Source organism: Nuphar pumila, chromosome 5 (assembly GCF_984573655.1).
Source record: "Nuphar pumila chromosome 5, dmNupPumi1.hap1.1, whole genome shotgun sequence".
Lineage (NCBI taxonomy): Eukaryota > Viridiplantae > Streptophyta > Magnoliopsida > Nymphaeales > Nymphaeaceae > Nuphar > Nuphar pumila.
The window spans coordinates 92617098-92644126 of NC_143253.1; the positions used below are offsets into that span (position 1 = coordinate 92617098).

The 27029-nt window shown below is 38.0% G+C and overlaps 1 protein-coding gene across 2 annotated transcripts; it reads right to left on the reverse strand.

Annotated features, from left to right (window-relative positions):
- Positions 1-858: 858 nt before the first annotated feature.
- On the reverse strand, positions 859-6384 carry LOC149837823 (putative calcium-binding protein CML48). 2 transcript variants are annotated; one of them, XM_090007503.1, is made up of 5 exons: positions 5811-6384; positions 4783-4829; positions 2410-2582; positions 2303-2321; positions 859-1142 (listed from the first exon to the last, which is right to left on the reverse strand). In XM_090007503.1, the coding sequence occupies exons 1-5, from the start codon at positions 6367-6369 to the stop codon at positions 1038-1040; spliced, it is 903 nt and encodes a 300-aa protein (XP_089863629.1). In that variant the 5' UTR covers positions 6370-6384; the 3' UTR covers positions 859-1037. The 2 variants fall into 2 exon arrangements, with proteins under 2 accessions (XP_089863629.1, XP_089863630.1); XM_090007504.1 differs by having other exon boundaries at positions 1022-1142; positions 2406-2582.
- Between the last annotated feature and the right edge of the window lie 20645 nt (positions 6385-27029).

Here is a 27029-nt window from a genome sequence, read left to right on the forward strand (position 1 = left end):
TAATGAGCCCAAGTTAAACTAGCCAAGTTAGAACTGGTTTGTTTATAAAAAAAAAATTAAATAAATTGGTTGAGGTGGAAGAAATAGAATTACAAAATAATAAGTAAAATATATATTTTTTAATACCTAACAAGCTTACACAAGTCTAGCCGAGCCGAATACTTATCGTTCATATTGGGCTGGACGAGCCTATTTTATAAGTTCGAACAAGCTCTTTATGAGCCGAGCCGGTTTACCAGCCCTATCCTCAATTATCATTATGCATATGAGCCTTCAAACGGCTGCTTTTGCATAAATAATCAATTTCACAAGGACTAGTTTCGAAGAGATGGCGTCCACCTTCTGCAATTAAGCACTGTAAGGCTTTAAAAGTCGCTGAACTTGCATCAACATTGAATTTCACAAGGGTAACAATGCCGCACGTTCACAATTGTGCATGTCGGTGTGCATGCACAAGAGCAGGCAGGCGGCGGGCGGGTGTGTGTGTGTTGTGTGCGTGTGTGTGCCTATGTAACAGATATCGCGAGATTTATAAAATCTCGCAATATCACGAGAAATTGCCTGGAAATTTAAAACGGCAATTTCTGGCGAGATTTTCAAACTGTGCCAAATATCGCGATATTTACCATTTTAGAAGATATTTATTGTGAGAATTTCATTTTTTTGATGAGATTTTGCCGAAAAAAATGCAAGATTTATGAAAATTTTTAAAATCTCCCAAGTTTTTGACTCCTGAGATTTTGCTGTTTTTAACTTTTGTCACTATGGTGTGTGCCCACTGAGATGCACGCACAGATACATAATGTTGACAATGTACTGGATAACACAAAAAGAGGAGGTACAAAGGAGCATACCATGTTCACCCAGAAAGCATTTACAAAACCGTTATTGTACAAAATGTATCTACATTTCACCTCTTTTATCAACACAGACAACACAGAAAACGATACGTTACATAACCAACCTCCCCAATACTTATGAACAAATACAAAATAATGAGACAAAGAAACCAACCGGGGAGAGTTCCTATGATGGTTCTAGCATGCAATGAATGGAATGATCATCAACATGAAGGCTTCATATGATACAGTAGCAGATCCTGTATAGCGTGGATCTTTCTCCTTGAACTTCTCAGACAATCCCTGTGAAGGAAAAAAATGATATAAATATGAACATGAACTGAGATAACTAGCTGCTACCATGAGTAACACTACCTTGATTAAGAAAGATTCTGCAGTTTTCCAAACCATAGAATCATGACATGAACTTTGAAAGAGAGTTTAAAGGCAACTGATTGCTGATACCAGATGGTCCCTACAAACTAAGTCTGGCTTAATGCAATCCAATACCTAGTACAGATATTGATTAAAATCTTGTCCAAAATCAAGAAGTTGACTTGGGGGAACCTAAATATATAGCTGACGACCTTTCACATGGGTGCGGGTACCGGTGTGACACGGGTGCGGAGCAATTTCAAATATATATATATATATATATATAATAAGATTGTAAATTTTAAAGCAAAAATAAAAAAGTATAATTCTATTGAAGTAACAACACAAACTTATCAAAATATAACACTTAAAGAAGCTTGTGAGTGTAATACCGTCTTGGATCAGGGTCGGGTCGGGTTGAGATCCGGTTCAGATCAGATCCGACCCGAGTCCAAATTAATAAATGAACAAAAATAGACTCGGTCAAAGTTGACCGAGTCTAAAATGTGGATGAACTCGGCCCCGGTGCATTGACCGAGTCCGACACTTAGTTGACCGTGTTCACCCCGTGTTCGAAGCCGCACCTGTGTTGGGGGTGTGTCGACGCGGGTGCGTCGACCTTTTAGCCAAGTCCGTGTGACTTAGCTGACGGCTGTAGTACCTGACCATTTTTTCACTAGTTGATGACATAACCCGAAAAAGAAAAGGTTCTTGTAACAGGCCAGACATGCTCTTCTTGCAACTCAGCCCAATGTGGACCTGATATCACTTCTTTCAAGAGGCTGATCAAACAGATGGCTCTGCACTATGAATAACGTCCAGATAGGATTTTTAGGTAGTGTTCTAATTAAAACCTTCCTTCCAATTATGCAAGGTAAAGTCTTAACAAGCCAGAGATGGAGATATCGGTGGGATTGTGGTAGTCAATGAAGTGGCTGTATGGTGGAGGTAGTCCAACATACCAATTTCACATTACACTCCCACAGGTAAACCACATCTTGGTTATAGTAGATATTACACCTGAAATCCCCTAATTATTCAAAATTTTGGTAAACAACCAAAGTTGAGATAAAAAAGTTGTCGCTTACCTTTACAATCAACCCACACCTGCAAACCAGACACAACAACAGAATGAAATATTAGCCATCAATCATTACAAGATGCAAAAATTATGGAAAGAGCTAGTGATACTTACTCAACAAAAGTGTCAAAATTAAGCGCTCCATATCGACCATTGTTTTCATACTTGGACATCAAGACTTCAAGAACCGTATGTGGAAGTGCATAGCCCAGGCTAAGTAGAGCATCTCGCAATTCCCCTGCATCAATCTGCCCACTCCGGTCCCTATCAAATCTTTCAAAGAGAGCCTGAAAATCATAAGAATAAAGCAGTAGATTAGATTACCTGGAACGAGAACTCTTCCCAGTTGCATACTCACATATCACTTATGAACCATACAATTCTGCATCTGAATGTTTAGTGTATTATGTAAAAATTACAATTAGTCATCTTTGATAACATATTAGAATTTGCTAAGGTATCAGTGTTAATAAATGTAACCATGACTAACTTATTTTAGAAGCCTTTAATGAGAAAGTAAGAAAAAAGGGAAATCGCTACTGTTACCTAGATGTTACTTATCCAAGCATCATTGTCAAAACCCTGGACAAGGAATATGAGAAAATTCTCGTGACAGCTTTAAAAAATATCAAATCTTAATGTGCCACCATGGATGACAAAAGCCCTAAATTTACTGGAAATGGGTTAGTGATTCTAACCTTAACAGATCTGGAACAAATGATTGGGATGTGGGAGGATATGCACGTTGTCAAGATGGCCCCTTTAGTGGATGGGTTGATGAAAATTTCAATGACAAAAAGAGAAAATAATCCATCGCGATGATCTGATAGATTATTAGTTCAATTCTAATCAAATAAGAAATTAGTTTGCACATCATTCACCAGCTTAACCAATATTTACAACATAATCCATGCAATGCTTGTCTTCCATAACTAGTAGCTATTTTCAGTTGTTTAAAGAATTCATCAAATTGGATCCACATTTCCAAATTAAGTAAGACATGTCTAGCCTAGGCTGTCCACCCACTGTCCATGGACATATTACAATCCATGAAATTGTCACATAAATTATTATTATTATTTGTTCAATAAGTGTAAGGATATATACATTTTGGTCCTTTTCTCAGAACAAGGACTAGGCCAAACCCATGCAAGTGATAGCACCCACAATGTGCTGGATAAGAAAGACCAAAATAAGCACAGATTTCCTATAGAAAAGGGCATCTTAAGATGGATTTGATCTGCTTAGCATGAGTACTGAGCACCAAGCATTATCCAATACATAAACAAACGACTAAGAAGCTATTTGATGTAACTAAACCACCAAGTACTATTTCCCTCATGCAGAAGCCTGTTCAAACATTTTGGAATATAAGAGCTTTTATTCTGTGACAATTAGAGGAACGATCTATGTCACATGGGTGCGGGTACGGGTGCGGGTACGGGTGCGACACGGGTGCTGAGCAATTTTAAAAATTTTGGACACGGGAACACGGCTATATATATATATATATATATATATATATATATATATATAATAAGGTCGTAAATTTTAAAGCAAAAATAAAAAAGTAATTCTATTGAAGTAACAACACAAACTTACCAAAATATAACACAAAGGAGGAAGACGATCGAAGATCGATTTTTTTTTTAGTTTTTATGTCTTTTGCCTTAAAAATGGATGAAAATAGACTCGGTCAAAGTTGACCGAGTCCAAAATGTGGATGTACTCAGCCCCGGTGCATTGACCGAGTCCGACACTTAGTTGACCATGTCCACCCCATGTTCGAAGCTGCACCCATGTCGGTACAGTCGACACGGGTGTGTCGACCTTTTAACCGAGTCCGTGTGACTTAGGGAACAATGTTCTTTGCTTGGCCTCTGTGCACTCTCCATCAAGGGATGAAGCGTGTAGATTTGCCCATAGTTCACAATTTGAATACACCACCCAAATAAAAAAATCACAGTATACTTCATGTCATATGTGGATAGATCACCATCTATTACTTGGACGCAGAGTCCATATATGCATGGCTCCTATGAATAGAGACATTCTAACCAGGGGCGTAGCTAGGGGGGGGCAGGACTGGGCTGTAGCCCAGTCCTGCCTCCCGAAACAGTTCAAATTTTTCTTTTTTCTTTTTTAAAGCCCAGCCCTGATTCCATATGAAATAGATTTTTATCCATTTTTGTAGCCCATCCCGGTCCTAGCCCAGCCCTGACTGCAGCAAATAGTTTGATTTGTCCACATGAAATAGATTTTTATTAATAATTGTAGCCATTTTTTATTTTATCTAAAAAAAAAGTTTTCGGGGGCGCTGCCCCCGAACCCCCGACTATCACACAAATAATTTTTTTTTTGCTACACCCCTGTTTGCCCCCCCCCCCCCCCACATGAATCCTAGCTACGCCCCTGATTCTAACCAAGAAATAATTACAATCAGAATAAAGATAAAAGTAACAGAAGCTCAAAACAAAAGCCACTTACGCGCCATTGTCCCAGACAGGTCCAAAGCGCCAGAAACTCACTGGGTCCTATACACAATAACGAACCACAGATGAAATTAGCTCCAGTTTAACAGCAATTGTGCAATTGAACATGATCTAAAAGTTTCAGACCATAAGCAGAAATGTCATAACTCATACATTTGAATGAAGAGACCAAGAAAAATTAAGAAAAAAAAGAATGAAAACAATAAGAAAAATGATAAAAAAAAACCCAAAATATACCATTAAATGAAATATATGATGCGTAAATCAGAGATACAAGTCATACAACCAAGAAAATGGCAATCAAGGGGATCGAATGTGACAAGCTGGACTGGTTAAAGCCTAAAAGGTCACACTATTATAAACCCAAGGGTCCGGTTTCAAACCCCACCGGGCTGTGGGTCTCAACTCTCAAACCAAAAAATAAATAAATAAATAGAAAAAATTGAGGAGGGTAACTAAGGAATTTCTTAGGATTTCGCAGAATGATCAGAATGCTCACCTACACATTCATCATCTTGCCAAAAATCTCTCTCTAAAACCTAAGCCGGTAAAAGCTCTTTTTTCCTCTACTTTTTCTTATTGAACAAAATAAAAAAGGTCAGATTTCCCTGGACTATACTTTCTCCAGAACATGTTTTGGAATTTTCCCTACCTTAAGTCCTTCAACAATCACAGCCATCACCATCTCATCCCCAAAATCTAATAGATCTCTTTAGAAACATAAATAGCAAAACCATTCACCATCCTTCCTGGTCCGTTCAAGATCCAACCATATCTTTCAGTCGACAACCAAACCAAACCAAACAGCACCTTTCTTCTTCAAACATTCTAACAAAAACTAGAAAAAATAACAAGGAATACCAACACAAAAGACAAGCACACCATCCATCCATATCAAACTACCAATCAACAAACCACATCCAAAAGAAAAAAAAAAAGAGGGAAGAGAAAAAGAAGCCAGACAAAGCAGGGTTTATCTGCTGATGCATGATGAGAAACCAACAAGGCTTCCTTCATCCTCACCAATTCTGGAAGAATCGCCGGTGGTGTTGAAGAGGAACATGAGGAGGCGTATGGTTCGTATGCTGAAAGGGTGGTTGCCGGAGGAGAGCGCTGCCTGCAGCTCCCTCTCGTCGATGAAGCCGCTGAAATCCTTGTCCACCATCTGGAAGCACCTCACTATCGCAGGAGACGTCCCCGGAGGAAAATACCCACCACCATAGCCGACAGGAGGAGCAGATGGGTAAGCTTGCCCATAGGAGTAAACCCGACCATACCCACCATTAACGGCCGGTGGCGCCTGCCAGGGCCCAGATGGGCCGTAGTATGGGCATCCGCCATAATTGGCCATCGGAGAGAGGGTGAGGAGGAAGGTAGTCGTTCGATGGGTACCTGGGGAAGACAGAAGAATGAGGCCTAGAATTCCAGAGAAGCCTTCTATAGGATTGGGAAGGAAGAAGCAAGGGAGAAGGGGGAATGCAAGACGAAGGAAGAGGATTGATGGGGTCGGTTGGGCTGTGTAAAACGCAAAGCATTGTACGTGCATTTGCTTGACCGTGCCCGTGTGACGGCATTTTGACATTCAGCACTCGGAATTGAAGACTCAAAATATGATGATGCGGCCTCGTTCAATCACACGGACACGGATTCGATATGAATATGATGAGGCGTGAATTTCCATATTAAAGAGATAGTGTTCTAATATTAAGGTTGTAGAGGTGACGGATTTTTAATAGGTCTCATTCATATCCAGATTGAATGTGGATCTGATACATCCATAGTGAAAAAAAGTTAAAATCGGCAAAATCTCGGCAGGAAAAAAACTTGGGAGATTTTGAAAATTGTCATAAATCTTGCTTTTTTTGGGCAAAATCTCAGGAATAAAAAATAAATTAAAGATATAAAAAACTAATTTTTATAAGAAAATATAAATAAAACACATTTAAAAATAAAAATCTCGAGGGTTTTCATGATAAATATTTTTTAAAAATATAAATATCACGATATTTGTCACGGTTTGAAAATCTCACAGATAAATTGCCATTTTAAACTTTCAGGCAATTGCTCGCCATATATCCCCGAGATTTTTATAATTCTCAGGGTACATCATATCATTTCTGTGTAAAGTGTCCTCCATGTGTGAGAAGTATCACGGGTAAGAGTCAAATTCGAGCCTTGGGATGTTATCAGTATGGGCCGAAACGTATCGGCAAAAAATTGATACTATACTAAAGTGAATTTAGTTATTTTTTAATAAATATAAAAATATATAAATTAATTTTTAATATTATTTTAATGGTTTTAACATGTGTTACGTTCTGATTGACATAAAATATTTTTTAATCGAATTCAGAACGATTCACTTGAGAATCCTTATAGGACGATTCACCTGAATAGTTGGCAAAACGATTCAGAGCCCATACCGATACTGACAACATTGCTTGGGTCAATCCCTGTGTTTATGTACATTTTTCATAGATTACTTCGTTGTACATAAACACATTAATCTTTATTAAAAAAAAATGGTCATTAATCCGTACACTCTCACTACGTGACCTGCCAATGTCATGAAATAGATAACGTCAAATGGAATTTGAAAAGTTGTGATTACTCAATCTTTTAAATAATGCTTTCTATTTGTGTTTGAACTTTGAAGTCGTGTTTGGGAGTTGGTAGCTGGGATTAGGGGTGGCCATGGATCCGGGTGCCCAATGTTCTCTCGGGTACCAGGCCCCAATCAGTTTGGGCTCGGGCCCGGGCCCGGTTCAATTAGATAATGGGGTTGAGCCGTTGTGTAAAATAAATACACAAGGCTGAACAAGTCCGACTTGTTAACTGGGTGGGGCCTAAAAGACCTGTCACGATCCTGACTGGAGCCCGATTATGACAAAGTCTCACCAAGCTCCGACCAAGATATCCGTTGGGCCTGACAGGCCCTTATCAAATCAGACCGGCACGATGACCACCCCTAGTTGGGATGCCCACCAGGCTTTACTGGTCTGGTCATTGGGTTAAAGTTGAGGAGACGACACGAGTTTGAAAACTCGTAAAATATGTTTTCTTGTTGCAAATCTGAAGATGGATATATATTCTTTTCTTTTCTTTTCTTTTGATAGGCAAGCTGGGGTTAGGTAGATCCCCACCATTTTATACATCAAGCTGGGATTTGAACTTGCAACCTAACCTGCACTAACAGCTCCTACCAAACAAACGGCGCCCCCCCCCCCATTGGTTGGATACATTCACTAGTTAGTGAGGAGAACTGTGATATTTACTTACAAACTCTGCAAACAAGCTACAGGTCAACCGATTGTACATTTCACATATAAAAAGTAGGGATGGCAGGAGACCGGGGCGAAAAACGGGCTGTGCCCGCCTCACCCCGTTTGGACCAGGGATGGAAGACACGAAATGGGGATGAAGGTTGAAATCAAAACCCGTGAGAGGATGGAGGCAGGGATGTACTTACGCTTTCTCCGGCCCCTGCCCCGTCCTGTCCCATCCCCAATTCTTCTTTAGGAATGGCAATAGATCGAGGGGAAACAGGGCCTTGCCCCGTTTGGACCGAGAACGGAGGATATGAAATGGGGTTGGAGGCAGGAATGGAGGTTAAAATCCAAACCAGTGCGGGGATAAAGATCTGGATTTTGAGCCTCAGTCTACTGCAATCCTTAACAAAAAGTCAAAAAGTTTTTTCTTTTAACTTAAAAAAAAAAGAAAGAAAAATATAGCTAAAGCATGAGTTGAGAATTTAGGTTTAAATTTATTTAAGACGATTATTCTTTGGAACTTAGTCTATGAAAATGAAAAAAAAAAAAAAATGAAATGGTCGTTCTTTTGTACTTGCATAGAAAACTGGATTTGATAACAAACACCTGGCCAACTTGATTGCTTCCACCCTTACCAAAAAAACTGTAAACTCCCTCCTCCGGATCTCAGTTCTTAAAATAAAGCCCTAAGCCTACTTGAACCCATGCAAGAGGTGCGAGCCACTAGAATATGAGAACCAGAAATATAGGCATTTTCATTACATGTGCTTGGCATGGTGAATTTGTTAGGAATCGACCATTGGGTCGGGTACTTTTGATGAAAAATGTGATTTTTGAATGCTTGAATATTTATATGAAGATAACGAGCCATTGATTTCAAAGCCTTAAAAAAAATCTCTTTTATGCATCAAAATCTGATGATTCAAGAGGCATATTCTTATAAAACTAAACATGTAGATCACATCCCTCTGGTTGGATTTAAGAGAAAAAAAAAATTATGAAAATAATGTTCTAGTGACTCCAAGAGGTGCTGGTGCCTGGTGGGGCACATGAATATGATATAATGGGCAGATATTAATTTAGGATAAGACATCATGACGGTGAATTGGCAAATTTTAAAGATTATATATTTGTTGCTTTCAGAATACAACTGCAACACGTCCATTTCATGAACCTTTCTAGACATGAATGAGTACCTTTAGATAGGTGCTATAAATCGACAACTGGTAGTCGTTGCACTTGACAACCGCGTGAACATTAAATGATATAAGTTAGAGTTTTGCCTTTCTAAAATTTAAATGAGGTAAGTTAATCTTTTAATATAATTGGATATATAATAAAAATAATAAAATCATCTTTTGATTTTTATTTTACAGGAAAATTGACTTTGGACAAACCGTTACCAGTTTATTAATATTACAGTTTGCAGTCAGAAAAGATAAATTACAGTTCTAGTCCGTCAGGGTACTTAGTGCCGAGAGTTATCTTTCTATGTTAAGTTGCGATCTATTATTATTATGGCTGAATTCCCTTTGACATGAATCACGGTTATGGCTAAATTCATCGAGGCTTTGACCCTACAAAAGGTCACCTACATTGGCCTTAGGATCATGGATAGACAAGTGTCCTACCCTGAGTTCGAATCTCCATGTGAGTCTCCCCTCCTAGAAATAGGAGACTCCTTGAGGGTCAAGGGATGCTTTCAGATTTATTTATTTTTTTTATGACGGAGGAAAACTTTCACTGAGAACCGAGTCACTCAATGAGCCCATCTCCCTGCGAGGTAAAACTTGAGGTTGAGGACACGACCACCCACTAAGACGGCAATCTTAATATGGCAATTTAAGACCAGCCAAATCTCTAGTCTGGCTTGATGGTAAAAAAAACACACATTCATTGTAGGAAATCCGAGCAGGCCCCCGTTTTATAGATCCGAGTCATTTAAGGCTCTGTTTGAAAACTAGTGGCTGGAAGAGAATTAATGCATTTGGCAAAACTTGGTCAAACTACCTTGGTGGATGTTTGGAAGCCGGTAGCTGGAATAGGGGAAGGGTTGCACCAAAGAATGAATTTGGTAACTACCACCTCGTATATCCGAGATTTAGCAGTTGTTACTAATAGAATATCCAATCGAGATTACGACCCAGCTCCAAGTATCCTAATAAGATTTCAGCTAGAGATGGCAGTGGACCGGGGGAAAGTGGGGCGCCCCACCCCATTTGCACAGGGGATGAAGGGTATGAAATGGGGATGGAGGCGGGGACGAAGGTTAAAATCCATCCCCGTTTGGGGATGGAGGCAGGGATGGACTTACACTTTTCCCCGCCCCGCCTCATCCCCATTTGAACTGGGGATGGAGGACATGAAACGGGGATGAAGGCGGGGGTGGAAGTTAAAATCTATCCTCGTGCAGGGGTGGAGGCGGGGATGGAAGTTCTAATCTTGAGACGGGGTGGGGTGTAGACCCTGTCCCCCGCCCCAGCATTGTCATCCCTAATTTCAGCATAAGAATCAAGAAAATGTATCTTTGGTAACTCGTGGGTTTACGGATGCAGATAAGATTCACTCTAAATCAAATGAGAAACCTGTCAGCACACAAGATAAGGATGACTTCCCATTCTAAAAAGATCGTCTCATTGATAGAGGAAGAGATTAAGCTTTTGCTCTCGTTCACACTCCTGTTGTAAAGATAAACAAGAGATCTTGTATATATTTGTGTGGAGAGAGCAATGAAATGCAAGAGAGTGTGACATAGGTCATCTACGACCCATTTCTGTTAAAGATCCTGGTGTTTCCTTCTTTTGTTATCTTTTTTTATTCATTTATGATATCAGAGTTCCACGTGAACAGTCAAAGTGCCAGATTCTTCGTCAACCGTGGGTACATCAACAAACTCAAACAACATTGATATGGGTTCTTTATTATATGTTAAATCACCTAACAATCTTCAACATTTTCTCTCTATTAACGGGCGAGAATCATCTTATCTGGGAGTCTCAATTCACTCTCATTTTAATCTCATACAATCTCATGGGTTTTATTGACTAAAGTAAACCTGCACCATCCAAATTCAAGGGTGATTCAAATGAAATCAATCCTGATAATCTGGACTGGTTAAGGGGCGACCAACTCCTTTTAAGTTGGATTATGTCTTTGCTCCCAGAATCCGTGGACAACCAAATTGTTGAGGTGGCGCAACGGAAGGTCCTCAGGTGGTGACGGCAGCAGAGAGGTTGAGGTGCGGCAGCAGAGAGTGAAGAGGGAAAAGAAAGAGCAGAGGATAGTTTGAAGCTTGGAGGTTTGCTTCAAAGGCTTCACGGTGTGCTGTATTGCATATCATCATAGGGGTCGAGTCTTGTGTTTATATAGCCTTCGGATTCCCTCTCTCGACTCAGCAGACGGTTGAGAGAATATCGGTGAGTCCAATGTATTTGATAAACTAAAATTTGAAATTTAAATAAAAAAGTTGATTTGTAAAAACGGACTTAGCTTATCCATGAGCAAGCATACCCATGGATAAGCACAACGTGTAGCGCATGGCCATATGCACCAACATCTCCTACTTGGACATGAGACTTCTCAGTTTGTTCCCACTATTATAGAATTCCTTGAATTGATTATGGATTTTCCGTTAAGGATTTTCTTCGTAATCATATATATCTTAATCTCATTCGGGCAACATGCTTGGTAAACAAGTCTTCTGCAATACCCTTAGTTAAGGGATCCGCTACCATATCCAATGTAGGAAGGTAGTCTATAATTATTTCATTGTTTTCAATCATATCATGTATATAGTGGTATTTCACCATTATATACTTGCTCTTGGAGCTATCAACTCCACTTTTCATTAGAGCAATAGCAGCTTGATTATCACAATATATTTGTATAGACTCACATAATATTTTTATCTTTAAATCTTTAATGAACCTGTTGATCCATAGTGCAAATGTCGTGGTTGCATTACACGCAATATACTCAGCCTCTTGAGTATGTTGAGCCACACAACCCTATTTTTTATAGGACCACGCAACAACTTCTCCTCCAAAGAGGAAGATATAGCCAAAAGTATATTTGTTGTCGTCTTTGCACCCTACAAAGTCGGCATCAGAGTATCCAATCAAATCAAGGTTGTCAACTTGAAAGCTTAGTTGCAAGCCTTTAGAATCTTTTAGGTATCAAAAAATTCTCTTTACGGCTTGCCAGTGAGGCCATCCTAGATTACTTTGATATCTGCTAACAAGACCTACGGCGAAACTTATGTTAGGTCTTGTTCATAGCATCACATACATTAGGCTTTCAACAGCCTGAGCATAAGAAATTTTAAGATTTGGTTGGCCCTCACCAGGACAATCACTTTTGTTTAAGTTTACTCCTTTTGCAACAAGAGTTTTAATAGGTTTGGAGTCATGCATTTTGTATCTCTTAAGAATATAGTCAATGTACCTTTTTTGGCTTAAACAGAGAGTCCTTGAATCTCTGTTTCGGGTGATTTTAATTCTCAAAATATAGGAAGTTTCACCTATATTTTTTATTTCAAAGTTGGTATATAGTCATTTTTTTGTATTGACTATCTTTTCATTATCATTCTCAGTCAGCAGAATGTCATCAACATATAATGACAAGATACAGAAAAGACTCCCACTTTTTCATACATATACATAATGGTCTAACTGATTTGGTTCATATTCAATCTTTGTTATGGCTTTGTGAAAAGTCAAATACCACTGTCTTGACGATTGCTTTAATCCGTACAAGGATTTTTTCAACTTGTTCACTTTATTATCATTTATCGCATAACCTTCTGGCTGAGTTATATATATGTCTTTCTTTTAGGTCACCGTTTAGGAATGCAATCTTTACATCCATTTTCCATATATCTAGGTCATGATGAGCAGCCATAGATAATATTATCTGGATGGACGTAAATTTAGCAACTGACGAATAGGTTTCTGTATAATCGATTCCCTCCTTTTGGGAAAAACCTTTCGCTACTAGTCTTGCTTTAAATTTATCTATAGATCCATCAGCTTTATATTTTTTTTTAAGAACTCATTTACAACCAACTGGTTTTCTTTCCTCAGGAAGATCAGTTAAGTCTCAAACTTGGTTCTTTTCAATAGATTCAATTTATTCATCCATAGCTCTTTTCTATTCTGATGTCTCTTTTGAATTAATTGCATCAGTATATGAGAGATTATCGGTCAACTCATCAAGATCTACAGAATAACAGAGTTTCTCACATAAATACACATAGTAGTCATCCAAGTAGGATGGAGGAGCTCTAGATTTTTTACGACCACTTAGTCTTGATTGTTCCACAGTTGGTTCATTACCTAATTGTTCTACAATTGGTTCATTACCTAACTGTTCATTTTGATCATCATGATCATCTAGCAAATCAAAAGGATCCTCAGTTGGATCATCGGATTCATTGTTGAGATTTTTCAGAAACTCAACATCTCTACCTTCTATCAGTCCTAGACTCTGGTGATACAATCTGTTGCCTTTTGACCCTTTTGGATAACCAATAAAGATACATGTAGCTGATCTGTTATCAAATTTATCCATAGTTGGATCTAAGATTTTTACATGAGCTACAGATCTCCATCTCCTTAGATGATTTAAGTCTGGTTTCATACCAGTCCATATTTCATATGGAGTCTTTCGGACAACCTTACAAGGTTCTTTATTTAATGTATACATAGTTGTTTTTATAGCTTCACCCCAAAAAACTTTGGGTAGATGAGCACCTGCTAACATGGATCTTACCATGTTCAGGAGAGTTCTATTACACTTTTCAGCAACACCATTTTGTTGCGGTGTTCTTGGTGAAGTTCTTTGCCTATTAATACCAAGATCTTTGCAATAATTGATGAACTCATTTGAGGTGTATTCACCACCTCTATCAGATCTCATAATTTTAATGTTTCTACCAAGTTGTCTTTCAACTTCATTTTTATATTCTTTGAATTTTTTAAGTGCTTCTGATTTATTTCTGATAAGATACAAGTATCCATATCTCGAGAAATCATTAATAAATATTATAAAATATAACATGTCATTATGAGTTTGGACTCTAAAAGGTCCACAAATATCCGTATGGATTATTTCTAATAGCTTAGTGGCTCAAATAACATTATGTGGAAAGGGTTTTCTTGTCAACTTTTCAAAAATATAAGATTCACATTTTTCAAAGAGAGATTCATTGAAGTTAGAGATTAGTCCTTGTTATGCCAGATTTTTCATTTTCTTTAGGCTTATATGCCCAAGTCTCTTATGCCATGCATTTACATCAATCACTAAGGCACAATTAATATACGAGGAAAAGTTTTTTTTATTTTCAGATAATTTAAACATCCCATGTTCTTTGTCAAATTTACCCTCAAACAAGATTCTACCATGTTTTCCCATAGTGATCTTTCCAAGGACAAACCAGACCTCAAAACCTTTCTCAGTCAAAGCTGGTACAGACACCAGGTTCCTCCTCGTTGAAGGGACATAAAGTACATGTTTCAGTAACACACTAGTCCCTCCCACATCGAGTCTGTAGGACCCAACTCCTAGAACATCACTATAGGAGTTGTTGCCCATGTAGACCTTGTGCTCGCCTGGTCCTAGCTCTTTCAGATCCACAGCTCCATCGGTGGATTTGGCTATATGTCAAGTAGCCTCAGAGTTCACCCACCATCCTGAGAGTTCTTCATTCGCAAAGTGACATTCAGATACAACACAAATGACTTCTTTTCTGTCATGTTTTTTGCTTGAATTGTTATTGTATCCCCCACCATTCCAGTTGCTCCTGTTATTGAGAAATTTTATCCTGCAGTTCTTATGGATGTGTCACATCTTGTCGTACTTGAAGCACTTGACTTGTGAGCCTTTATGGATTTGAGGTTTGAAACATGCACTTTGTCCTTTATGGAACTTGTCATTACCCTTCTTTTTAAAGTTATTTTTCTTAACGAGTACTTGGCTATGAGATGGTGTGTCTTGAACCATCATCAATTCAGACTTTTTCTTTTTAGCCATGTGTTCTTGTTCTATGGCTAATTGCAGGGGCATCTCAATCAAGTTTAAATTCTTTGAATTTAATCTTAACGTAGTGGTCACCATTTTTCATGAATATGGGAGGCTATTCAGTATGGTGGACACCTGCATTCTATCTGGAATTACATTTCCAGCAATGGCTAGGTCTTTAGCCATGACTAACATCCTATTAACGTGATCTACCACACTGTCACTCTCTTTCATCCTATATGAGTTATATTGTTTGAGTAACAATTGAATGTGGACTTCGGATGTGGTATCATACTTGGTGGTGATGGCCTTCATCATTTCCTTAGCAGTTTTATAATCTTCAAAGACTCTGATCAAATCATCGTCCATGTAGGTGAGCATGATGGTTCTTGCCATCAGATCGTCTTTTTGAAATTTTCTGAATTTGATTACTTCTTATTGAGATGATTCGTCATTCGGTTTTTCTATAGACATACTAAGGACATATTTCAATCCTTCCAGGGTTAGAGCTAAAGGGATCCGCCTTTTCCAGACAGGAAAGTTGGTCTCGTTTAGCTTGTCTATTTTTTATAATTCGGAGGCATAGACACGACTAGCTATTTTGTACTAACCAATTTTAATTTAATTTATTTATGGCAAGTTAGCACAAAAGAACAATAAAAAACAAAAGGAAGATCTTATCAAACTAAACAGGTTTCTTTATTTTAAATAGACCTAATTTTGGTCTTAAACAGAATTTAAACAAGTTTCTTTTTTTAATTTAACAGGAGCAAGGGGTTTTTGAAAATTAAAAATTTATTTTGGGTATTAAATGGGAAATATAACTATTTATGTTAATTTTTCAGAAATTTCAAAGTCGCAAACCTTTTTTAGCAAATACTTTTGAAAAGGTATGTGGGTTATAGAATATTTTATTTTAACCCGCTTTTTAAAATACGTAAAACATCTAGGGACAAAGGGATCTTTTTACCCCTCGGGCTATTTAAGCCCCGAATAGGTTGAAACCGACTCAAAAGGGCATCGGGTTTTCTCTCTCTTCTTCGCCAAAGCTCCAAAAAAATGGAAAACCAATTTTGACGGCTGATCTCCGATGGTGATAGCCTGACTCTATGGTTGGGTTTGATGTTTTTGTTGCAGGCTCTCTCTGACACAGGTCTAAGGTCGCTTTCTACAGTGAAGCTTCCTTGGAAGATGAAACGACCAGAAAATTTTTAGGTCGTTCTCCGACGGCGATGGGCCGACTTTCTATTTGGGTTTATTTTCCTTGACGCAGGCTTTCCCTGCGCTCAAACCCAAGGCCAAATCGGGTTTTTTTTCTTGGTGGTTTGGGGTTTTTTCCTTTCTTTATTTTCTATTTTTCCGATTCTGTGTTTGTGATTTTCTTTTCCAGTCAAGGAGCAATAGTAAAATAGGCGGGAGGCCTTTTGCGTCTAATAGATCGGTGCTACCCGAAAGAATGGCAGGCGACCAATATCTTTCTGGCGACAGAACCTATATATATATATATTTTTCTTTGGTTTGTCTCTCTATTTTCCCTCCTTTTTGTTTTCTTTTGCTGTACAGAGACGAACAGGTAAGTATCATTTTTGTTTTTTGGTTTGATTTTCAGAGATAGACAGTATATAAAAACAGGCAGGTATTTGTTTTCCTGGTTGGGGTTTTTAGAGGCAGGCAAAATAAATAGAGGTCTCTGTTTTTCCGGTTGGGGTTTTCAGAGGCAGGCAAAAATAAATAGAGGTCTCTGTTTTAGAGTTATAAAATGGGAAGCTTAAAGACCAGTAAGAAGAGCAATAGCTCTTACCTTTCCCTCTTTTTTTGTGTTTGTTTCTTCTTTGAAGGTTGAAGGCCGCATGTGTTGATTAGCATCCTCGAACCTTAGCTCTGATACCACTGTTGAGGTGGCGCAGCTGAAGGTCCTCAGGTGGTGGCGACAGCAGAGAGGCTGAGGTGCAACAGTAGAGAGTGAAGAGGGAAAAGAAAGTGCAGCAGATAGTTTGAAGCTTGGAGGTTTGCTTCAAAGGCTTCACGGTGTGTTGTATTGCATATCACCATAGGGGCCGAGTTCCGTGTTTATATAGCCTTTGGATTCCCTCTCTCGGCTCAACAGACGGTTCAAAGAATATCAGCGAGTCTAATGTATTTGATAAACTAGAGTTTGAAAATTAAATAAAAAGGTTGATTTATAAAACGGACTTAGCTTATCCATGAGCAGGTCTACTCATGGATAAGCACAACGTGCAACACATGGCCACACACACCAACACAAATTATTGGACTAAACACATTTGCAGCCATTTGGAATGCACTCAAGCAATCATATGTTGAACATTCTGAATCCAGTGTGATGCAGCTGAAATCGTGATTTCAATGAATATATTAAAAAAATTGAAGGCATTGTGCATCAGATAGCCATAGCTTTCAAACCTGTCTCAGAAGAATATATAATTTTGCAAATTCTTAGGGGGATACTAAGTGAATACTTGGCTTTCAAGACCTCGATAGAAACTCTCTCACACCCCATTAGGCTAAATGAGTTACATGGGTTACTTGTTCAAGAAAGAAACTTCGGTGATAGTGAAGATAAGATGTCTGGTCATATAAGTCATGCTGCGAATATGGTCTCAAAACAAAATTTTGGTAGACAAAACCGGTCATATAACAATCATGGTCGTGGGAATAAGAATCACTATCAGTCTCATTTCAGAAACTGAGATGGTCGAAGGTCCAACAATAAGTCAAACTCAAATCAGTCTCAAGGAGACATACTAGTTTGTCAAATATGTGAGAAAACATGACATATTGCCAAAAAATGTTATTAATTTACCGATGTTCTAAAAAACAAAGGTTCATCCCCTCAAGCATATCACACAGCTACTTATGGCAGTTCATTTCGAGCTTTCAGTGATGAAAGTTGGAACCCGGTCTCTAGTGCCAAGCACCACATAACGAATGATATCATCAACTTATTGATCCATTCAAACTACTGAGGTTTAGATGCTCTCAAAATCAAAGATGAACAAGTTTGAATATGTTAGAATAAAAAATAGTATCATGAAGCAAATTAGATAATAAATCAACATGATATGCATGTTAACCCATTGATTCAAAACATAACAAGGTTCAATCATGTCATGTTCTGTTTTAAACCAAAATCCAGACGAGGACAACAGATCAAACATATGCATAGAACAAAATAAGAACAACAATGAAAATATGTTAATATTCTGCAATAGACTAAGGCGTATAAAGATACTCTCCTTAGAGAAGATCCACCTCCACATACGATGCAAAAAGGGTCTGGTGTCCTTCTCCCAGGATACAATAACCTCAGCAATCTGAATCGGTGCACTCCGATGGTAGATCACCCTTTGAAAACAACCTCAGTGAACGAATGTTGCAGAAATCCCCTTTTCAAGATACGCCTTTTAGAGAGGCAAGAGAGAGCAAGGAAAGAGAAAACTAAAAGTCTTGAGAGTCACTAGCATATTTGTAACCACAACCTTCTAACCACGTTTTATAATCCTTGAATGAATACTAAAAACGTGAAAGAGATTTGTTACTTGTTACGAATTGAGGTGACCCATCAACGAAAAAATTTGTTATTCATTTCTCTTTTCCTTTTATTTAACCCAAATAAAACAATTAATGTGGGACAAAAAAAACATTGGACTTAGATTAATAGATATGGCCTTAAAGGGCCAATTACCCGAACCCGAACTCGGCCTGGCCCAGCACGGCGCGACGCAATGGGCACACACACATGTGTGAGTGGTTAGCATTTCATCCCCTTGTTCTTTGAAACAAGTGATTGAATCACCAAGTAGGATATAAACCCCACCACCATTTTGTAATTCATCAATATGGGACTATTTCACATCATCAAAGTCCAAAAAGTACTCCATAAAGGGAGTGGTCCCCAAATTGCTTTCTTCTTTGAATTATTTACTCATCTCTTCTTACATCTAACATTCTCCCACAAATTCAAAGAATGAAAACAAGATGAAACAAAGATGCAAGATGGAGTAATTTAAAGCAGGACATATCATGTTTTTAGTATTGGTACCTTTCATTTTGAACCACTACCTTAGTTGACTAACTTTACCCCCACAAGAACGAAGTGAACTAAAGTCTTGAACTTGAACCTTTGGGTGTAGGAGTATCTATTAGCAACAACATGATAAAGGTTCTGGTTGTAATCTTTAGGGATGGCACGTTAAAGGCTTTGTGCCCGAATCATGTTTCATGAGTGACTTCAGTTATAACCCAATTCCTTAAATTGCGGTCATACAATTACACTGGGCTTCTCTAGATATGCACTGCTAACATCTCACCTAGAAGGCTTTGAACACATTCAGAGTTTTTATTCTTCCTTTACTTGCAGCTACAACACCTTTTTAGAGTAATCAGAGGAAAATACACAGATATATAGTATCGCATTAAGAATGTGTTATTCAGTTCACCCTACAACTTGTTATTACCTCATTGAACCTACTTTGTGGGATCTCCACTCAGATAGGTTGGGTTGCCACTGTAGATGAACTACTGATGGGTTTCAGTCTCATCCTCTCTCTGGATTTCAGGACCAATGATTTATCTAGTCCTCACATTAATGGATCAGCTGTGTTCTCTTTGGATCCAACATAGTCCATAACAACCACTAACTGAAACACAAGTTCTCTTATAGATTTTATTCTGACTTGGATGTGTCTTCCCTATTTTTTATTATATTTTATGTTTTTAATCTTTACAATTGTGGCCATATTGTCACAATGTACAAATATTGCAGGAATTGGTTTGCTTACTAAAAGAAGTTCATCTAAAAGTCTCTTTAACCATTTAACTTTTATTCTTGTGATATCTAAAGCACAGAGCTCAGGCTCAAAAGTAAACTGTGACAAGATGGTCTGCTTTACTAACCTTTAAGCGACTGCGCCGCCACCCAAGGTAAATACATACACTGTTACACCATAACTCTCAGAGTTCATGGCTATCCAACTTGCATCACTATATCCTTCAAGTACGGCAGGGAATCTCTTGTAATGCAAACTCAATGAAATAGTTTATTTCAAGTACCTAAGTACCTTGTCCAATGCCTTTCAATGAGTGTGATTTGAACAACTTATGTATCTACTTAATTTTGTCACAGAGAACGCAATATTCGGTCTCGTGCAATTTGCAAGATACATCAAACTTCCAATAATTTGGGAATACCTTAATTGAGATACAGGAACGTCAATCGTATTCTTATAAATAGGAATAGATGGATCATACGGAGTTGCTACAGATCTTTCTTTGTTGTAGCTAAATTTCTCAAGTACTTTCTCAACATAATGAGATTGAGAAATAACTATTTCATCAGCTGAACAAGTCAGCTTTAAGCCTAAGATCACATTTGCAATACTCATATCCTTCATATCAAATTTACTATTAAGAAACGACTTTGTCCCATTCACAATTCTCATATTGGAACCAAACAATAGAATGCCATCTACATACAGGCATAAAATGATATATGAATCACTTTTAACTTTGCAATAAACACATTTATCAGATTCATTGACAACAAAGCCAAATGATAAAATAACTTTATCAAATTTCTCATGTCATTGTTTAGGGACTTGTTTCAGTCCATATAATGACTTAACAAGTCTATAAACTTTATTTTCATTACCAGGAGCCATAAAACCCTCAGGTTGATCCATATAGATCTCTTCTTCAAGATCACCATGTAAAAATACAGTCTTCACGTCCATTTGATGAACTGAGTGATCATAAATGGAAGTCAGTGTAATAAGCACCCTAATTATGATCATCCGTGTAACCGAAGAATAGATGTCAAAATAATCTATTTCTTCCTTTTGTTTAAACCCCTTGACAACCAATCTAGTCTTGTACTTATCAATGGATATATCTGGTTTTAACTTCTCCTTAAAGATCCATTTGCACCCAATAGTAGAACTACCATGAGGGAGGTCAACCAGTTCCCAAGTGCCATTAGAGACAATGAAATTCATTTCACTCTTCATGGCTTCTTTCCAATGCCTTGCTTCAGGTGAAGCTATTGCATCTCAAAAAGTGAGAGGATCATTCTCGATAAGGTAAGTGATATAATCACTTCCCAAATCTTTGGTAATTCGTGGTCTCTTACTCCTTGTTTCAACCACTTTCTCAGACTCATTTGATCCAGAGTGAGAACAAGATGGCTCAACTCCCACATGTGTCATCCCTTCCACATGTTCAGGAATGGAAACAGAAATTAAAGGCATATCTAAAGAATAAAGATTATGAGGTACACCAACTTTCATGAGAAATATATCCTCAAAGAATGTAGCTTCTCGAAACTCAATAATAGAATTTACATTTATGCTAGATATTTTATACTTAATTACTAAAAACTTATAGGCATAGTTGTTCTCTACATAACCCAAAAAAATAGCATCTACAGTTTTAGGACCCAACTTCTTCTTGTTATGCTCTGGGACAAGTATTTTTGCAAGGCACCCCCACACTTAGAGGTATTTTAAGCTAGATTTTCTATTTCTCTAGAGTTTAAATGGGTCACTATCCTTATGCTTCTGAGAAACTATATTCAAAATATGGCAAGCCGTATTCAGAGCATCCTCCCACATATAGGTAGGTAATCCAGAACTCCCAACTATAGCATTTATCATGTCAGTTAGAGTTCTATTCTTTCTTTCTGTAATCTCATTAGATTGAGGAGAATATGGAGTGGTAAACTCATGAACTATGCCAATGGATTGATAATATTCATCTAATTTGTTAGATGTATGTTTTCCTTCTCTATCGGACCTCAATCTTTTAAATTTTCTACCAGTTTGTTTTTCTGCTTTGTTCTTAAAAATAAGAAACTTATCAAAAGCTTTATCTTTTGATTTTAACAGATATACATAGCAGTATTTAGTGTCATCATCTACAAAAGTGATAAAGTATTTTTTATGATTTCTAGTTAACACTCCATTAAACTTATATCTGTGTGCACCAAATCTAATATTTCAGAATCTCTAACAATCGTATGGAATGGTTTCCTACACTGTTTTGCTTGCACACAAATTTTATATTTTTTAGTTTTATCTATGGAATGTTCAGAAATCATCTTCAAGTTCATCATGCGTTTTATAGAATTAAAATTCACATGACCCAATCTATTATGCCACAAATCAGATGATTCTATATTGTAATCAATATTAAGCAATGAATCAAAAGAAATATCATTCTCTAATTTATTACTTCAAACATGTTCAACACGAAGTCTAAACAAACCATAATCTAAATACTCATTGCCAATGAATGTTCTAGAATGCAAAATAACAACTTTATTACATTTAAAGTTAAACTCATAACCCTCTCTAACTAGATATGAACCACTTAAAATATTCCTTCTAACTACACGCACATGGTGCACTCTGTGTAGAGATAGAACTTGTTCTGAAGGAAACTTCAGGTTCACGCGTCCAATCCCCAACATCTTTGCAATCGTGGAGTTGCCCATAGTCACAGATCTGCCTACAGCAGCCCAGTACTGGTCCCAACGACCACAATCACCATATTGACTTAAGGAGTACCATCCGTGGTCCCGTGAGCCTTGGCTTTCTTGGAAGGACATTCCTTGGCCCAATGCCCAACCTGTCTAGAGTTGCAACAAGGTTTGTTCTTTGTCTTTTTCTAGATTTTGGCCTTGGGTTTGAATTGGGTTTTTATTACAAGTTTAGCTTTTTGGCCCTTGCCTTTAAAAGATCCGGTCATCACATTAACTTTAGGTTTTTCAGTTGGCATCACAACTTGTTTCTGACTCCTATGTTCTTCCTCAATGGCTATGGCTACCATAAGATCATTGAGGTAAATATTTCTTCTACGGTGCTTGAGAGACATGCCAAAGTCTACCCAAGACTTAAGAAATTTTTCTACGATGGTCATGACTTGAAACTATGAAGCAATAGCAGAAACTCATGTGCCTGTTCAGTGACCGGCTTGCCCTCAACCATTTGATACTTCAGAAACTTGGCAACTGAGTACTTCTCAAGACCTTGGTCTTTGGTATTATACTTTTTGTCAAGTTGATCTCATAGGACTTTAGCAGTGGTAGAGGAGAAACTATATACGTCGAACAAAGTATTGGACAAAGCCAACATAATGCAACCACGACATATACCATCCTTCTCTTTCCACTCAACAACCGTAGTAACAATGGCGGGATCATGATCAATATCAGAAATTGTAGGGCATTTGAACTTCATAACATAAATCAAGCCTATAGTCATAAACCAATTTTTCATACATTGTTGTCAGCGATTGAAATTCTAACCGGCAAACTTTTTAGGCATACCAGACATGTCTACTTTTGGTATAAAACTAGATGAAATCGACATGCTTAGAATCTTCTCTAAGACTATCAGAATAAAAAATAGTATCATGAAGCAAATCAAATAATAAATCAACATGATATGCATATTAAACCATTGATTCAAACCGTAACAGAGTTCAATCATGTCATATTCTATTTTAAACCAAAATTCAGACGAGGACATTAGATCAAACATATACATAGAACAGAATAAGAAAAACAATGAAAACATGTTAATATTCTGCAATAGGCTAAGGCATATAAAGATACTCCCCTTAGAAAAGATTCACCCCCACATATAGTGCAAAAAGGGTCTGGCATCCTTCCCCCAAGATACAATAGCCTCGGCGATCTGTATCGGTGCACTCCGATGGTAGATCACCCTTTGAAAACAACCTCTATGAACGAATGTTGTAGAAATCTCCTTTTCAGAAAACACCCTTCAGAGAGGCAAGAGAGAGTAGGGAGAGAGAAAACCCAAAAGTCTCGAGAGTCACTAGCGCATTTTTGGTAACCACAACTTTCTAACCATGTTTTATAATCCTTGAACGGATACTAAAAACATGAAAGAGATCTGTTACCTATTACGAAGTGACGTGACCCATCAATGAAATGATCCATTATCCATTTCTCTTTTCCCTTTATTTAATATGAATAAAATAATTAATGCAGGACAAAAAGAACATTGAACTTAGATTAATGGATATGGCCTTAAAGGGCCAATTACCTGAACCCAGGCCTAGCATGACGCAGCCGGCACGTATGTGTGTGTGGTTAGCATTCCATCTCCTTGTTCTTTGAAACAAGTGATTGAATTACCAAGTAGGATATAAACCCCACCACCATTTTGTAATTCATCAATATAGGATTATTCCACATCATCAAAGTCCAAAAAGTACTTCATAAAGGGAGTGGTCCCCAAATTGCTTTCTTCTTTGAATTATTTACTCATCTCTTCTTACATCCAACGAGATATTCTTAACGTTGGTTCCTTTGAAGTTGCAAATAAATTTTAGTTGAATAAGAATTTATTGTTTGTGCAACGTTTTGCAAAGGATAATAATGTCTACTTTCAATTTTGCCCAAGCTTTTGTTATTTAAAGGATCCAATCACATAGAAGACACTACAGTAAGGAGTTAGTGAAGAAGGGATTTACAAAATAAAGTTGAATGCAGAAAATAAAGAGGTTTTCAATAGAGAGAAGGTTTTGGCTGAACATGGGCATAACTTGGGCCCTTTAGACTGTTCATCATATTTTGAATTCTTTTGATTTGTCGTATGATAAACTTGAGTTTTAAAAAGTCTGTAAAGCCTGACAGAAAGGAAAAATCCATAAACTCCCTTCCCATCGTTTGTCTAATTCTATGCAGGTATCCTTGAAGTTGTCTACTCTGATGTGTGGGGTCCAGCCCCAGTTGAGAGCACCAATGGTTTTAAGCACTGTGGTTTTCATAGATGCCTTCTTAAAATATATTTGGTTTTATTTGCTAAAAAATAAATCAAATGTTTGTCAAGCTTTTAAGGCCTTTAATACCTTGGCCGAAAATGTTATTGGGCATAGGATTAAAAAAAAATCACTCAGATTAGGAAGGTGAATTTTAGGCATTGAAAAACTATTTGATTGAGAGTGGTATTGGGCATAAAATTTCTTGCCCACACACTCCTAAACATAATGGGTCTGGCCAGACACATTATGAAAACTGGACTGTCCTTAATGGTGCAAGCCATGTCCCATAAAAAAATTGGACATATGCCTTCAGTTCCTTAACCATGTCTCATTAATCAGACTCTAACCAAAGTGCTAAAATTCAAGTCTCCCATTGAAGCTCTATTTAAAACCAAGCCTGATTATTGGTTTCTCAAAGTTTTTGGCTATGAATGTTTCCCTTGCTTATGTGCTTATAGGACATAAACTTGATTTTAGATCTGAAAGAGGTATGCTTTGAATCACAAAGGATATTATTGCATGAATGTTGTGACAAGAAAAATATTTACCTCTCTCCATGTAGTTTTCAATGAGGACAAGTACATGTTCCTAAACCAAACCTCAACCTCATATCCCAAAACACCAAATAAAATCGATGAACTAATCATCTTGTCTCCACCAACCTTAATCAAAATCCAAGATGAACTTGACTCAAACCATGCATCCAATATAGTTGACCAACCCAAGTCACAGGTTTGCAATTCCATACAACCTGAATCGTCCTCTAGTAGTAGTAGTAGTCATCCTGAACCATCTCAAAGAGAGGATAGTGGTGAGTCAAATCTTATCCCTAGTCAACCTATTTCATCTCCTCTTCCAACCTGAACTCATACTATTGCTACACATCATCGGGATGGAACTTTAAAAACCAACTTAAAATACCAAGATTTTAAAACCTACCTAGATACTAGGTACCCCATCCCTATAGCCCTCCTTGCAAGATAGTGAACTTGTTTCCTTCAAAGAATTTTATCAGGACAAGAGATGGTGAGAAGCTATGAAGGTTGAACATGATGCACTCATGAAAAATGAGGCTTCCAAGTTGGTTCCAATGCAAAATGCCAAACACATTGTTAGGTGTAAATGGGCTTTTAAAATAAATTGGCAAGCAACTGGAACATTAAAGAGATAAAAGGTTAGACTTGGAGCTAAGGGATATAGAACATGAGGGGATAAATTATATAATGACACTTAGCCTTATGGTAAAATCTTTCAATATAAGAATTGTGCTCTCAATAGCCTTAAGCAAATGCTGCGTTATCCAACAATTAGATGTCCAAAATATTTTTCTTCATGTTTTTTAAATGAAAAGGTTTATATGAGTCTGCCCCTAGACTTTAAAGATCCAAATTATCCAAACCATGTCTACAAGCTTCAAAGAGACCACTACAAAAAACAGTTGATTAGCGACGGAATTTAGCGACGACGTTATGCCGTCGCTACTTAGCGACGAATTAACGAGAGAAATGAATCTGTCGCTATAATTGGAGAATTTTACGAAACTAGCGACAGATTATATTCCCTCGCAAAATCCGTCGCTAAGTAGTGACGGATTTTGCGAGAGAATATTTTGTCGCAATAAATACGACAGTTCGCGACGGAATTGCGATAGATAAAATTCCGTCGCGAAATAGCGACGGCCTAGGCGACGAAATATTTTCTATCGCCTTTTTCGTTTTTTTAATTACGATGGCTTAGCGACGGAATTAATCTGTCGCTAAGCCGTCACGAAATGTCGCATTACCCCTAATCCCAGCCCTCTTTTTCCTTTCTTCTTTCACTGCTCCCGCCCGCCGCCCTCTCCCTCCTGTCGCCCTCTTCCTTCAGCCGCCCTATCCATCCCGTCGACCTCTCTGCCGGCCCCCACCGTTTGCCGGAAGTCGATCTCCGTCAACCTTCCGCCGCCGCCGCCCGGAGAAAGCACAGGTATTTCCGGGTCCCACCGTTAAATGGATTGGGGGTCGATCCCCTGCGTTTTCCGGCAGGGGGTCGACTCCGCCAGGCGGTTGACCCCGGTAGGGGGTCGACCCCCTGCTGTGTACGGCCGGGGGTCAACCCCTTGTCATGTCCGGCAGGGGGTTGACCTCGGTAGAGGGTCGACCCCGTT